Below are 13141 nucleotides of genomic sequence, written 5' to 3' on the forward strand. Positions count from 1 at the left end.
TCCTAAGAGGTCCGTAAAGCGGGCATGCATAAGCTCACCAGCGGGCCTTCCGTCCCTGTCCTACTGTCCTCATTTACTTGTACTCATTTCCTTTGTTCAAGTCCATGTTTATACTTATACCTGTTATCTCGTACATGTTTGACAAACTAGATGAAAAAAATAAATACATCTACACCAGGGTTTCTCAACCTTGGCAACTCTAAGATGCCTGGACTTGAACTCTCAGACTTTAAGAAGTCCACCCCTCTTAAAGTGGCCAAGGGCTGAGAAATACTGACCTTATAGATCGTGGCACGACAAAACCGCGCTCGTCAAAATAGCGGTGATAAAACCGTGTCGCTAAAGCCGTGATGTCATCACCGCGCGTCATCACTGCCACGACAACAGCGCGGCGACAGAAGGGCGCTTTAAAACAGCGCGGCGGCAGAAAGCCGATTTAAATTAAGGTAAGGGTTAGGATTAGGTTTAGGGGGTTGCTTTAGGGTTAGGTTTAGGGTTAGGTTTAGGGTTAGGTTTAGGGTTAAAGTTAGGTTTAGGGTTAGGGTTAGGGTTAGGTTTAGGGTTAGGGTTAGGGTTAGGGTTAGGGTTAGGTTTAGGGTTAGGTTTAGGGTTAGGTTTAGGGTTAGGGTTAGGGTTAGGGTTAGGTTTAGAGTGCTTCGGAAGGCGCGGATTTGCCCTCCGCGGTTATGTCATCGCGGTAGGGTCGCGTTTTCCTTAGCGCTTCGGACGGCGCGGATTTGCCTCCGCACTTATGTCGGCGCGGATAAGGGCTTCGCGGTTTTGTGGTGGAACCCTTATAGACATCAGACACAGACATTGTTAGACAACCAACCAAACATCTTGAGATGTTCACCTTACCTTGTTGTCCTGCTGGCCCTTGAGAAAGCAAGAAGAGTGGGACAGACTGCATTGGCCCTGGGACTTGGACGAGTTGCTGCAAAGTATGAAGAGAATTCACATTCTGTGGGAGAAGAAGACAAGTCAGATACTACTACGACAACCTTTTTACAGCCAGCCCATCACTGGGCAACTTCTGGTGCAGATACACCCTCTCCTGCTCTCCACTTTCTCCTCTTCCCCTTTCTTAAAGAACAACACGTTTGCAAATGTGTGATTGATTGATTTGATTGATTGATTTATTATATTTGTATGCTGCCCTTTCCCCCCGAAGGGGACTCAAGGCGGCTCACAATTCAAATCAGGGAAGGGGGTACAGACAAAAAAATAAAACAAAACATAACAATGCATAATTTAAAAACACAACAGTCATACCATTCAAGACGGGGGCAACAGCTCTTTAGCCCCAGGCCTGTCGGAACAGCCAGGTTTTAAGGGCTTTGCGGAAGGCCTGGAGGGTGGTGAGGGTTCGAATCTCCACGGGGAGTTCGTTCCAGAGGGTCGGAGCAGCCACAGAGAAGGCTCTCCTCCGGGTAGCCGCCAGTCGACACTGGCCAGCGGATGGAATTCGGAGGAGGCCTAATCTGTGTGATCTAATCGGTCTAGTGGAGGTGCCCATGGTCACCTCGCTTTTAACTTGAGGATCAACACTGGGAGACCAAGGCCGTACAGCTCTCATTATACTAAGACATTGTTTGTTTAGCTAAGGTCTTTTTTGTGGGGGGATAACCCCTTCTTCCCAACCAGATTCACACAATGCCCAAAAGCAGTGGTGGGATTCATGTAATTTAACAACCAGTTCTCTGCCCTAATGACCAACTGGGTAGGCGTGGCTCGGTGGTCATGTGACCATGTGGGCATAGCCAACTCAACATCACTCAGGTCGATGGGCGCTTCACCTTAGTTGTTACAATGTGATAAGGATTAACCGGAGAGGCAGTTTCTGTAGGCAGGGCAATAGAGATGAGGCTAGAAACAACACCAGAATGTTTCCTTCCTGCCTTCCTTACAAGATTAGCCTGTAAAGTGGGGAAAAAATAAAAGGAGATTTCTTCCAACATCCAGTTCTCCCAACTGCTTAGAAAGTTAACAACTGGTTTTCCTGAATAGGTGTGAACTGGCTGAATTGCCCAAAAGTCAAAAAACAAAAATCAGCGATGCTCTTTGCCCGAATGCCTGGGCTTCTGTATTGATGTGTCTTTTCCCAGAAGGTGTGGCCCAAACTGTGATTCCTAATGTGCCATCAGGAGTGGAAATATGAAGGCATTATTAAGCATGACTGGAGACTAATCACCTTTCCTCGGTTTTAATTAAATTTAAATATAAATCAAAGCAGACTAAATTTAGTTCTCTGCTCCCGCCCTGTTTGGGGGGTGGGAGTGTCCTCTTTCCACAAAAAGTCTCCCAAGGCAATAAGATCTTGGAGCAGAAAAGGTGGCCCATTGCTCAAACGTTAGGACACATTATAGTTTCTTTCAGGTTGTACAGGCACACCTCGACTTACGACCACAATTGAAATTTTTATAATTGCCAAGCGAGATGGTTGTTATTGGAAGTTTGTCTTATTCTACGACCTGCCTTGCCATAAAAACTGCTCCAGGTGTCATTCTCATTGTACGTATCAATAACCCATCTCATTGTACCTCCGTTGTGCCCTGACCACAAAGAATTATTATGATTAGCTAGTCACACGGTTGCTAAATGAATCGACTCTGCTCATCAGAAGGTTGCAAAAGGGGATCGTGTGATCCTGGGGACACTGCGACGGTCATAAATATGAACCAGTGGCCAAGCCGGCTTTAATTTTGATCACGTGGCCATGGGGATGTTGCAAAGGCCATCAAGATGAGTTGCCAAGTATCTGAATCTGACCATGGGATTGGTGCAACGGTCGTGTGAAAAATGATTGTTGGCCACTGTTTCTAGTGACAGTCGTAGGGTCACTAATTGAACTGCTCTAAGCTTCCTCCCATAATTGGGGCATACCAGGGGTTGTGACTTTAAATATATACCTTTCTCCCTGGCTCAGCTGATAACGGATCAGAGCCTGTGGCTTAATGGCTAAGACGTCTGCCTAATATGTAATATAGCCCAGGTTCGAATCCCAGTAAGGGTATGGCTAGCTGATGAGAGCTAAATAGCTTGAAATAGATCTATACTAGTCTCCCTTTATTTATTTATCAGCACAAATAACACACACACACACACACACACACACACACACACACTCCAGGCCATGCATATAAACTCCCCTTAATTGCATAGCTGAATATCTATGGAGATTCTCAGCCATCCAGGTCATGGTTGCCCCAAAGGTGCTTTTTCCAAAAGCAAATGAACTTTTTTGGTTTTCCCCAGAAGACATTTTGCTTCTCATCCAAGAAGCTTCTTCAGCTCAGTTGAAACCTTGAGACAACCCTTCTTAGCCTACAAATCCTGAAGGAAAGATTCCATAACTAGACATTTTCCTCTATTGATATAAGCAGAATGTCCTTCCTGCAATCCATGTTAAGACGACCCAACCGATTTCATTCAACCATGGATCAGAGTTGAACTATCTCTGAATGAAGTGATCCAAGGGCCTTCAGAAAAGCCCTCCTAGCAGTGGTGAGATTCAAACTTTTTTACTACCGGTTCTCAGGGTGTGGCTTGGTGGGCGTGGCAGGGCAAGGATGCTGCAAAATCTCCATTCCATCCCCACTCCAGGGGAAGGATACTGTAAAATCTCCATTCCCTCCCCGCTCCAGGGGAAGGTTACTGCAAAATCTCCATTCCCTCCCCACTCCAGGAGAAGGATACTGTAAAATCTCCATTCCCTCCCCACTCCAGGGGAAGGATACTGCAAAATCCTCATTCCCTCCCCACTCCAGGGGAAGGATACTGCAAAATCTCCACTCCCACCCCACTCCAGGAGAAGGATACTGCAAAATCCCAATTCCCTCCCCACTCCAGGGGAAGGATATTGCACAATCTCCATTCCCTCTCCACTCTGGGGCCAGCCAGAAGTGATATTTTCTGGTTCTTCGAACTACTCAAAATTTCCGCTACCGGTTCTCCAGAGCCTGTGAGAACCTGCTGAATTTCACCCCTGCCTCCTAGGCAACCCTCCTATTCTTGAACTTGCCATCTGTGCTTGAATGTGTGAAGAGTGGTATCTCTTACCCCAGGAATTTGCCCTCCAGGCATCATGGGAGATCCCTGGGCTAGGTGACTTGATCTGGAAGAGAGGGATGTTTGCAAGGACTCACTGAGGTCCTCTGTTTTAATCTGCAAGGGAGAGCAAAAGAAACCACAATGAAAAGAAACCAACACTGAACATATCTGACAAGCATCAAATCTATATAAAATATATAAAAATGGTTTTGTGTGTGTGTGTGTGTGTGTGTGTGTATGTGTGTGTGTTCCAGCATAACTCTTGAACGCCTCGAGCAATTTCAACCAAACTCGGTACACAGATGACTTACTCTCTGGAAACAAATATTGTTGCGGGTAAGATACCCCAACACCCCTCGGTGTGTGTGTTCTGTTGAGATACAGCCTGTTGTGCCTTAAAATGTATTCTACTGTACTGTCTTAAAATGGCTTCTAAAATGGCTTTTAAAATGGTGGGTTTCTAACTGGTTTACTACCAGTTGGCTCAGAAAGGGCATTTTTCATACTCAGTTGGTTTGTCCTTGATATTGGATGATATCTATGACTAATTATCATTGAACAATAGATAGAGAACTGAGATAAACTGGAACCAGAAACTGTTTATATACAACAAGAAGATTGGTGCAGTTTCTCAAATTGCCTTCCCCTGCATTGGTTTCTTCAACCATTCTCTTACGTCCTACACATTTTTCTTGGAAGAATCCATGTAGTTAAAATTTTACTTTTTTTGGATTCTTCTGGAGAAGGAAAAGAACAACCAGAATGATCAGAACTTGGCTCTATCCCATAAAGGAGCAAGATGTCTTCAACTAGCATCATGGAGGAGAAGGTACTCCTCTTTTGACTTACTCTAGCCTGGTTGAACTCAAATCCTTTGGCCACCTAATGAGAAGGAAGAAGGACTCCCTGGAGAAGAGCCTCATGCTGGGAAAGATGGAGGGCAAAAGAAGAAGGGGACGACAGAGAATGAGGTGGAATGGATGGGAGTCACCAAAGCAGTAGGCATGAGTTTAGATGGACTCCAGATATAGGTGGGTTCCTACCAGTTCGCACCTATTCGGTAGAACCGGTTCGTCAAATCTACCGAACCGGTTAGAAGAGGTTCCACAAGTGGACCCGGAAAGCAGGCCACACCTACAGAAGAGCTTCCAAAATTTTTTGAAACCCACCACTGACTCCAGAGGATGGTAGAGGACAGGAAGGCCTGGAGGAACATTGTCCATGGGGTTGCGATGGGCCGGACATGACTTTGCAACTTACAACAACAACAATCAGCCTGGCTGAAGATGAATGACACAAAAGGAGAAACAAAGTTAGTCTCCTGCAGCAAAACCTGGCTCAGATGTTTGTGGTGCCTTAAAGAACGAAAAGAACAAAGCGATTTTTAAAATGGGTGAGCCTTTAAGATGCCATCAAGCTTGTTTCTCTGCTCACAGCATTTTCTCTTGTCATTCTACCTAAGCACATGGTGCTCAAGGCAAGCAGCAGTGAAGCCAAGGACCGAACAAACGAGTTGAAAGCTCAATTAAACAATCATCCACTTAAACCTTAAAACAGTAATTACACAATAAAACCATCATCAAAACCATCTAAGAGGATAAATAGCGAGGATTGCACCTCTATATCCTGTCTGGAGGTCTGGCCTAATGAAACAGTTGTTGATAAAAGTCTACATCTCATTCTAAATGAAAGGGCTGTTATTTTGCTGGCGCATACTTCTTGTGGCCAACTAAGTGTTTCCTATCTATGTAATGAGTTTCCAAACGTTTTCTGATTATTTTGAGGGAACTCTTGACTCAAGTGAGAATATTCTGGCTTTTTATAGGATGTGTATTTCTTTAGTGTACCAAAGTGCATTCTGGAGCAAATGTAAAAAGCTCTTCAATTTAGTATTTTCAATTGAAAGGTTTGATGAGACCACTTAGAATTCTCCCCACCCAACGATGGCTTAAAAACAGCCAAAAGAATAAAAACGCACAGTCACAAGCAAACCTTTGCATATAAAATATTCTGAAATATTCAGAAATGTCAGAAATGCAGATAATAGAGTTGGAAGGGACATTGGAGGTCACGTAGTCCTTCCCTCCACCACAGCAATAGCAATAGCAGTTAGACTTATATACCGCTTCATAGGGCTTTCAGCCCTCTCTAAGCGGTTTACGGAGTCAGCATATCGCCCCCACAGTCTGGGTCCTCATTTCACCCACCTCGGAAGGATGGAAGGCTGAGTCAACCTTGAGCCGGTGAGATTTGAACCGCTGAACTGCAGATAGCAGTCAGCTGAAGTGGCCTGCAGTACTGCACCCTAACCACTGCGCTACCTCGGCAGGAGACCTTGCACCATTTCTGACAGATGGCAGTCCAGACTCTTCTTGAAAGCCTCCAGTGATGAAGCTCCCACAACTTCTGAAGGCAACTTCTGTTCCATTGGTTGATTGTTCTCCCTGTCGGAAAATTCCCCCTTATTTCCAGGTTGAATCTCTCCTTGGCCAGTTTCCATCCATTATTTCTTGTCTGGCTTTTAGGTGTTTTGCAGAATAGACCCCCTCCTCTCTGTGGCAGCCCCTCCAATATTGGAAGATTGCCTGTCTCCCCTGGTCCTTCACTTCACTAGACTACCCATGCCCAGTTCCTGCAACTGTTCATTGTATGTTTTAGCCTCCAGTCTCCTAATCATCCTGGTTGCTCATCTCTGCACTCTTTCTAGAGTCTCAACATCTTTTTTACCAATAAAATATAAATAAAAAGACATAAGACAATGGAACAAGTTCTGCTAAAGAAATGGAAAACTAGGTAAACACAATTATTAAATCAAATCTTCAGCTTGTCTGAACTGATTAATGAACCTGCTTCGTCCAAAAAGAATAACGGAATGGTTTGATGTGATTAAAGGACTTTGTGATCAGATCCTCCTGCTCCCAAGCTCTTTCGACTTGGCCCCTGGCCCTGATCATCATTTATTTTCTCTCCCATCATTAATCTAGGATAATTTTCTTCAGTCGTTCTGAGTCAGCAGAACTCAGCAAGTTTATCCATCATTGCAAAAGGGTAAAAGATGAAACACGCAGCCCTCCTCCCTTTCAGCAAATTGCAAAGTCATCCTTTCTAGACGGGATTGTTCATTATATTCAGCTTGATTCTGAGTCCTGTTTGAGATGTATGCATTTGTAATCGGCGGAAAGAACTTTTATTCACCTAGAATACGCGGAAAGGTCATTTATTCACCTAAAATGACCACTGCCCAAATTGTGTTTCACTGGGGTTTTTTTGGGTGGTGGTGGTGGTAAATGCATTTTTTGTTATTATACAATTATTATTCAATATTCAATCTGGATCAGCCACCTGGGAGAGAAGGCACACATGCCTTTTTGATAAAAAAATATAATCATAGAATGGAAGGGAAGAGAATAAAATAGAATATGGAGAATGGAAGGGAAGAGAAGGGAAAATGGAATAAATAGAGAATAGAATAGAATAGAACAGAATATGGAGAAGGGAAGGGAAAAGAAGGTAAATTGGAATAAATGGAGAATAGAATAGAATAATAGATCAGAATGGAATAGAATAGAATAATAGAATAGAATATGGAGAAGGGAAGGGAAGAGAAGAGAAATTGGAATAAATGGAGAATAGAAAAATAGATCAGAATAGAATAGAATAGAATAGAAAAGAATAATAGAATAGAATATGGAGAAGGGAAGGGAAGAGAAGAGAAATTGCAATAAATAGAGAATAGAATAGAATAATAGATCAGAATAGAATAGAATAATAGAATAGAATATGGAGAAGGGAAGAGAAGAGAAATTGGAATAAACAGAGAAGTGCAATTGGACACACAAGGAATTTGTCTTTGGTGCCTAAGCTCTCAGTGTACATTAAAAACACACTCATCCTACATCCAAGCACACTTTCCAGTGGCTTCCTGACCCATCGTTGCAAGCTAACATACATTTGGAAGCAAAGGACAAGTGTGCTTTTATCCAAACAACTTTAGCAAAGTTACACAACTGTCAGAGAAAAGAAAGAAAGAAAAAGGCTTATAGTTCAGATTGACACTGAATAAAACAGCCCAAACGCATAAGAATTATATACTAGATTTCAAATCCATCCAGTGAGACACGTGTTCTTGGGAGGGATGATGCAAGGGGAAAAAACCCCAAATCATTTGTCCAAATTCCAGGGCAGGCCTGCCTCCTGCCATCGGGCTCCATCTCTCTGAAAAAGTGTGCTGTGAAATCTGGCGCTCTGGAAGAGTAAAAAAATCTTCCCCCCAAAACAAAGAAAAAGCATCTCCAATGCCATCAGTGCAATAAACCCCAAGACCAGCAGAGGGCGAGAAGAGTTTTGATAGACCATTGGCAAACAACAACAACAACATATAATTAAATTCTATCAGGGATTTGGCTGCAGTGTTCAGCATGCTAAAAAAACAACAAGCCTGTAAAATATGGAGACAAGCGCTTTTATGGCAGGGAGGATACATTGCAGGAGAGAAAGAGAAAGAAAGAGATAGAGGAGAAAGAAAGAGAGAAAGAGGAGACAGAAAGAAAGAATGAGAGAGGAGAAAGAAAGAGAAAGAAAAAGAGAAAGGTAAGAAAGAAAAAGAAAGGAGAAAAAGAAAGAAAGAAAAGATGAAAGAAAGAGAAAGAGGAGAAAGATAGAATGAGAAAGGAGAAAGAAATGAAAGAAAGAAAGAAAAAGAGAAAGAGGAGAAAAAGGAAAGATAGAAAGAAAGAAAAAGAGAAAGAGGAGAAATAAAAAGAAAGGAGAGAAAGAAAGAAAGAGAAAAGGTGAAATAAAGAGAAAGAGAAAGAAAGAATGAGAAAGGAGAAAGGAGAAAGAAAGAGAAAGAAAAAGAAAGGAGAAAGAAAGTGAAAAGGTGAAAGAAAGAGAAAGAGGAGAAAGAAAGAATGAGAAAGGAGAAAGAAAGGAAAGAAAGAAAGAAAAAGAGAAAGAGGAGAAAGAAAAAGATAGGAGATAAAGAAAGAGAAAAGGTGAAAAAAAGAAAACGAGGAGAGAAAGAATAAGAAAGGAGAAAGAAAGGAGAAAGAAAAAGAGAAAGAGGAGAAAGAAAAAGAAAGGAGAAAAAAGAAAGAGAAAGGAGAAAGAAAGGAAAGAAAGAAAGAAAAAGAGAAAGAGGATAAAAAGGAAAGAAAGAAAGAAAGAAAGAAAGAGAAAGAGACAGAGGAGAAAGAAAGAGAAAGAAAAATAGGAAAGAGAATGCTTCATCACTGGAGGTTTTCAAGCAAAGATTGGACAGCCATTTGTCTGAAATGGAATAGGATTTCCTGCTTGAGCAGCGGGTTGGACTAGAAGACCTCCAAGGTCCCTTCCAGCTCTGTTATCCTCTTACTCTGACTGCTTGTATGGAGTTGCAGCATACTGACCTTCACTCATGGTCTCTAGGGCAGGGCACAAATGCAAATTAAAACACCTCTGAGACGAGATTGTTACGAGAAAAACACGGATTCCTCTCCCTTGCGACTGATTCTGCTGCTCAAGTGCTACTATCATTCGGACATTTTTCTAACATTATGAGATCTTTTCTCACCCAACCTTATGAGATCTTTTGTTACCCATCAACACAGCTGGGTATTTGAGAGGGGGGGAGGAGGAGGAGGAGGAGGAGGAGAAGAAGAAGATGAGGAGGAGGAAGAGGAGGAGGAAGAGGAGGAAGAGGAGAAGGAAGAGGAGGAAGCCCTCTCCCTGGACTATGGATAACAAGAAAAGTTATACCTCTTATCCCTTGTTCTTTCTCAGCACATTGCCAGGAATGTTCTTGCATCACAAATAATTGGGCCTTCTCTGCGGCCACAACTCCTGAAGGACCAAAGGATCTGGCTGAAGATACATGTGGTCCTTTCAAGGCCAGCTCCGTTAAACCAATTCTCCCAAATATCCAGCAGGTAATGCGAGAGGGGGGTGGGAGAAAGGGAGAGGGAGAGAGAAGAGGAGGAGAAGAAGAAGAAGGAGAAAGAGGAGGAGAAGGAGGAGAAAGAGGAGGAGGAGGAAGAAGAAGGAGGAGGCGGTTCCGAAAAAAGTACTTTCTCCTTTCCCTGGGAACAAGAGAGTCCGATGGCCTGGAGTGTGGAAGGCACGAAAGACTTTTCCAAAGTGAAATCATTTTTTTTTCCCTGCTGCCAAAAGAGAAGAGTTTGGAAGCGCTCCAAGAAGCAATATGGGCGTGTTGAATCTTGGCTCTGAACAACATGGGAAAAATAAGGTAAGGCTGGCATTGCAAAGCCAAGCCAAATCAAGATGGGCACCTCAATGCCTTTGAAGTGTTGAATTGCTGCCCCTTTCCTAAGGTGCAGTGTGTCCATGGAGAACCCCAACTCATCTTGAGAACTTCGCATTGGCTCCGCCTGCTCTCCACGTTTCTCCAAGGTTTGCTCCCCACCTGCCACCAATCAATTCCAAAGGCAACTAAACCACACCAGGTTGAGATTCAGAGCCAATCTTTTGAGCAAAACCCCAGTTGCATATGCAGATCCATAAGAAAATCCGGATGCAGATTAGCAAAACAAAGTCCCAAACCATGTTAAGCTTCCTGAAATCCAAGACTTAAAATCTGTTAGTCAGATCAACTGAGCTGTGAAAGGAGAAGAGGTGATTCAAACGTTCCTTCCATGTCAGCCTTGGAATATTTCACCGTAGAAAAACAGAGGGAAGCGGGAAGTAGGATGATTGTAAATTGGTGGCCCTTGGCTTTTAATAAATCTCTGAAGATGTGGAAATTACAGAAATGTCCTCATCTTTGTAGCTGCTAAAGAGGAGGCCAACTAAATTTGTGGAATTTTCTCCTGGGGGTTCAACTAAGGTTCAACTAAAGGTTCCCCTTGCACATATGTGCTAGTTGTTCCAGACTCTAGGGGATGGTGCTCATCTCTGTTTCAAAGCCAAAGAGCCAATGCTGTCCGAAGACATCTCCGTGGTCATGTGGCCGGCATGACTCAATGCCCGAAGGCGCACGGAAAGCTTCCCACCAAAGATGGTTCCTATTTTTCCACTTGCATTTTTTACGTGCTTTCGAACTGCTAGGTTGGCAGAAGCTGGGACAAGTAACGGGAGCTCACTCTGCTAGGCAACGCTAGGGATTCGAACTGCCAAACTGCTGACCTTTCTGATCGACAAGCTCAGCATCTTAGCCACTGAGCCACAACGTCCCTTTTCAACTAGTGGGTTCAACTAACATAGGATATTTCAGGATAGGCTCCAGGGGAATGGAAAGGAAACCCACCAAGAATGGCTTTCTGAACCACGAACGAAACTAGTCATTAACACAAAATGTAAAGACACATTGTGCGCAGAGCATTAAAAGCTTTGGTGGTGTAGAAGAACCCAGTTGAGTTGAGATGATGGCACCATCATCATTGGAGAAGGAGGGTAGAACCTTACTCAACAGAAAAAGAAATCAAGAAAGATTCTGGCAGGTAGCAGAACTGATTTAACATATCTGGAAGCAGCTTAAAGTCATGCATGATAAAGACTCATCCATAGGATTATTTACTCAAAAGTCTGGGTAATGGAATTGTCCCCTGACTGAATGCAAATCTTCCTTCTCTGATGTATCTCAGGTGATGTATTTTTGCTCTCTTGATCTCTCTTGATCCCTTGTTCCTGTCCCATAACCTCCTATCCCCAATATTATCAGCTCTTAAACCTATCCCTTTCAGTTTGGAGGAATTGCGGTAAGTCCTCTATAAATGGATTTTCATAATGTTCATCTTACCTTGTGGCCAAGTTTCCATCTTGCTAACTACCGTCACAGAGAAGAAGGAAGAGGAGAAGGAGAAGGAGGAGGAGGAGGAGGAGGAGGAGGAGGAAAAGAAGAAGAAGAAGAGGAGGAGGAGGAGGAGGAGGAGGAGGAAGAAGAAGAAGAAGAAGAAGAAGAAGAAGAAGAAGAAGAAGAAGAAGAAGAAGAAGAAGAAGAAGAAGAAAGGAATACAGTCTATATATCAATCATGCTAAGCCAAACACTAGGCATATGGTATGAATCCTGCCAATTGGGTGTGCCATAAACCACAATTAAAACAAGACTGGCTTGGTGAATATCCAAGGGTGGGCTAGTTAGAAATTTTCCTAAATCGTGGTTTCAAAATCAATGGCTACTAACCCTGGGGTCAATGGGGCTCCCTCTGAAAACCATCAACTAGAAGATTAAGGAGCCTCCTGGTGCATTTCGTTGGCCTCTGTGAGAAGAGACTACTGGGCTAGATAGGCCAGGGTTCTGGCCCAGATTATGTTTCCACATTCAGAAGATCCTCACGTTGCTTAGCCCGAGTTAGTTTGAGACTTATTTTAGATGGTAAACTGGACCCAATTAACTGTGGTGGTGTGCGGAAGAATTTAGTTCCAAATTCACGTTGATTTCTCATGCAATAAACTCATTAAAATGTAATTTGTGTTGTGGCTTATTAACCAGATAATCTTTTATAGTAATTAGGATGGTTATGAACCTAATTTACATCTCTTTAAATGTCTTGTTTTAGAAAAAAATAAAGCTTGATATCGGAGGCTGGAGAGCAATCCCTTTCCTAAGTGCTTACAAACCAGAATGACTTGGTTTAAACAGCAGGGTCAACCCAAACGGAAGAAAACACGGGATGAAATTTCCAACCAACAAATTTCTCCTCTAGTTGTTCTGGAAAAATTGTCACGTAGGAGATGATTGTTACAGGCGATAGAAATTTCCATCAATTCTTTCTATTCATTTATGCCAAGCTTCTACCACTCCTATAGGTTATTTATCTTGAGAAAGGATCTGTTTCTTTTGATTATCTACATTTTTCTTAAATCTGGGGAAAAAATATTCCTCTTTTTCTCTGCGACATTTTCTATTCCACTCGAAGCGAATGAAGTCATAAAGACATAGTCCCCTTAATCTTGGGGAAAAGTAATCTTAAGGTAAAGGTAAAAGGTTCCCCTCGCACATATGTGCTAGTCGTTCCCGACTCTAGGGGGCGGTGCTCATCTCTGTTTCAAAGCCAAGAGCCAGCGCTGTCCAAAGACGTCTCCGTGGTCATGTGGCCGGCATGACTAAACGCCGAAGGAGCACGGAACACTGTTACCTTCCCACCAAAGGTGGCTC

At 43.1% G+C, this 13141-nt stretch overlaps 1 protein-coding gene across 1 annotated transcript in view; it reads right to left on the minus strand.

Annotated features, from left to right (window-relative positions):
- Positions 1 to 13141, minus strand: part of POU2F3 (POU class 2 homeobox 3) — an 82401-nt gene that overhangs the window by 19154 nt on the left and 50106 nt on the right. Inside the window, exons 4-5 of the mRNA XM_087703784.1 lie at positions 4060 to 4164; positions 859 to 961 (exon numbers count right to left, since the gene is read on the minus strand). Coding sequence (XP_087559910.1) covers positions 859 to 961; positions 4060 to 4164 — 208 coding nt within the window. The remainder of the gene's footprint in view (positions 1 to 858; positions 962 to 4059; positions 4165 to 13141) is intronic.

The sequence above is a fragment of the Thamnophis sirtalis genome, unplaced genomic scaffold (assembly GCF_051295495.1).
Source record: "Thamnophis sirtalis isolate CommonGarterSnake01/CBP01778 unplaced genomic scaffold, rThaSir2_p1.2 scaffold_2, whole genome shotgun sequence".
NCBI lineage: Eukaryota > Metazoa > Chordata > Lepidosauria > Squamata > Natricidae > Thamnophis > Thamnophis sirtalis.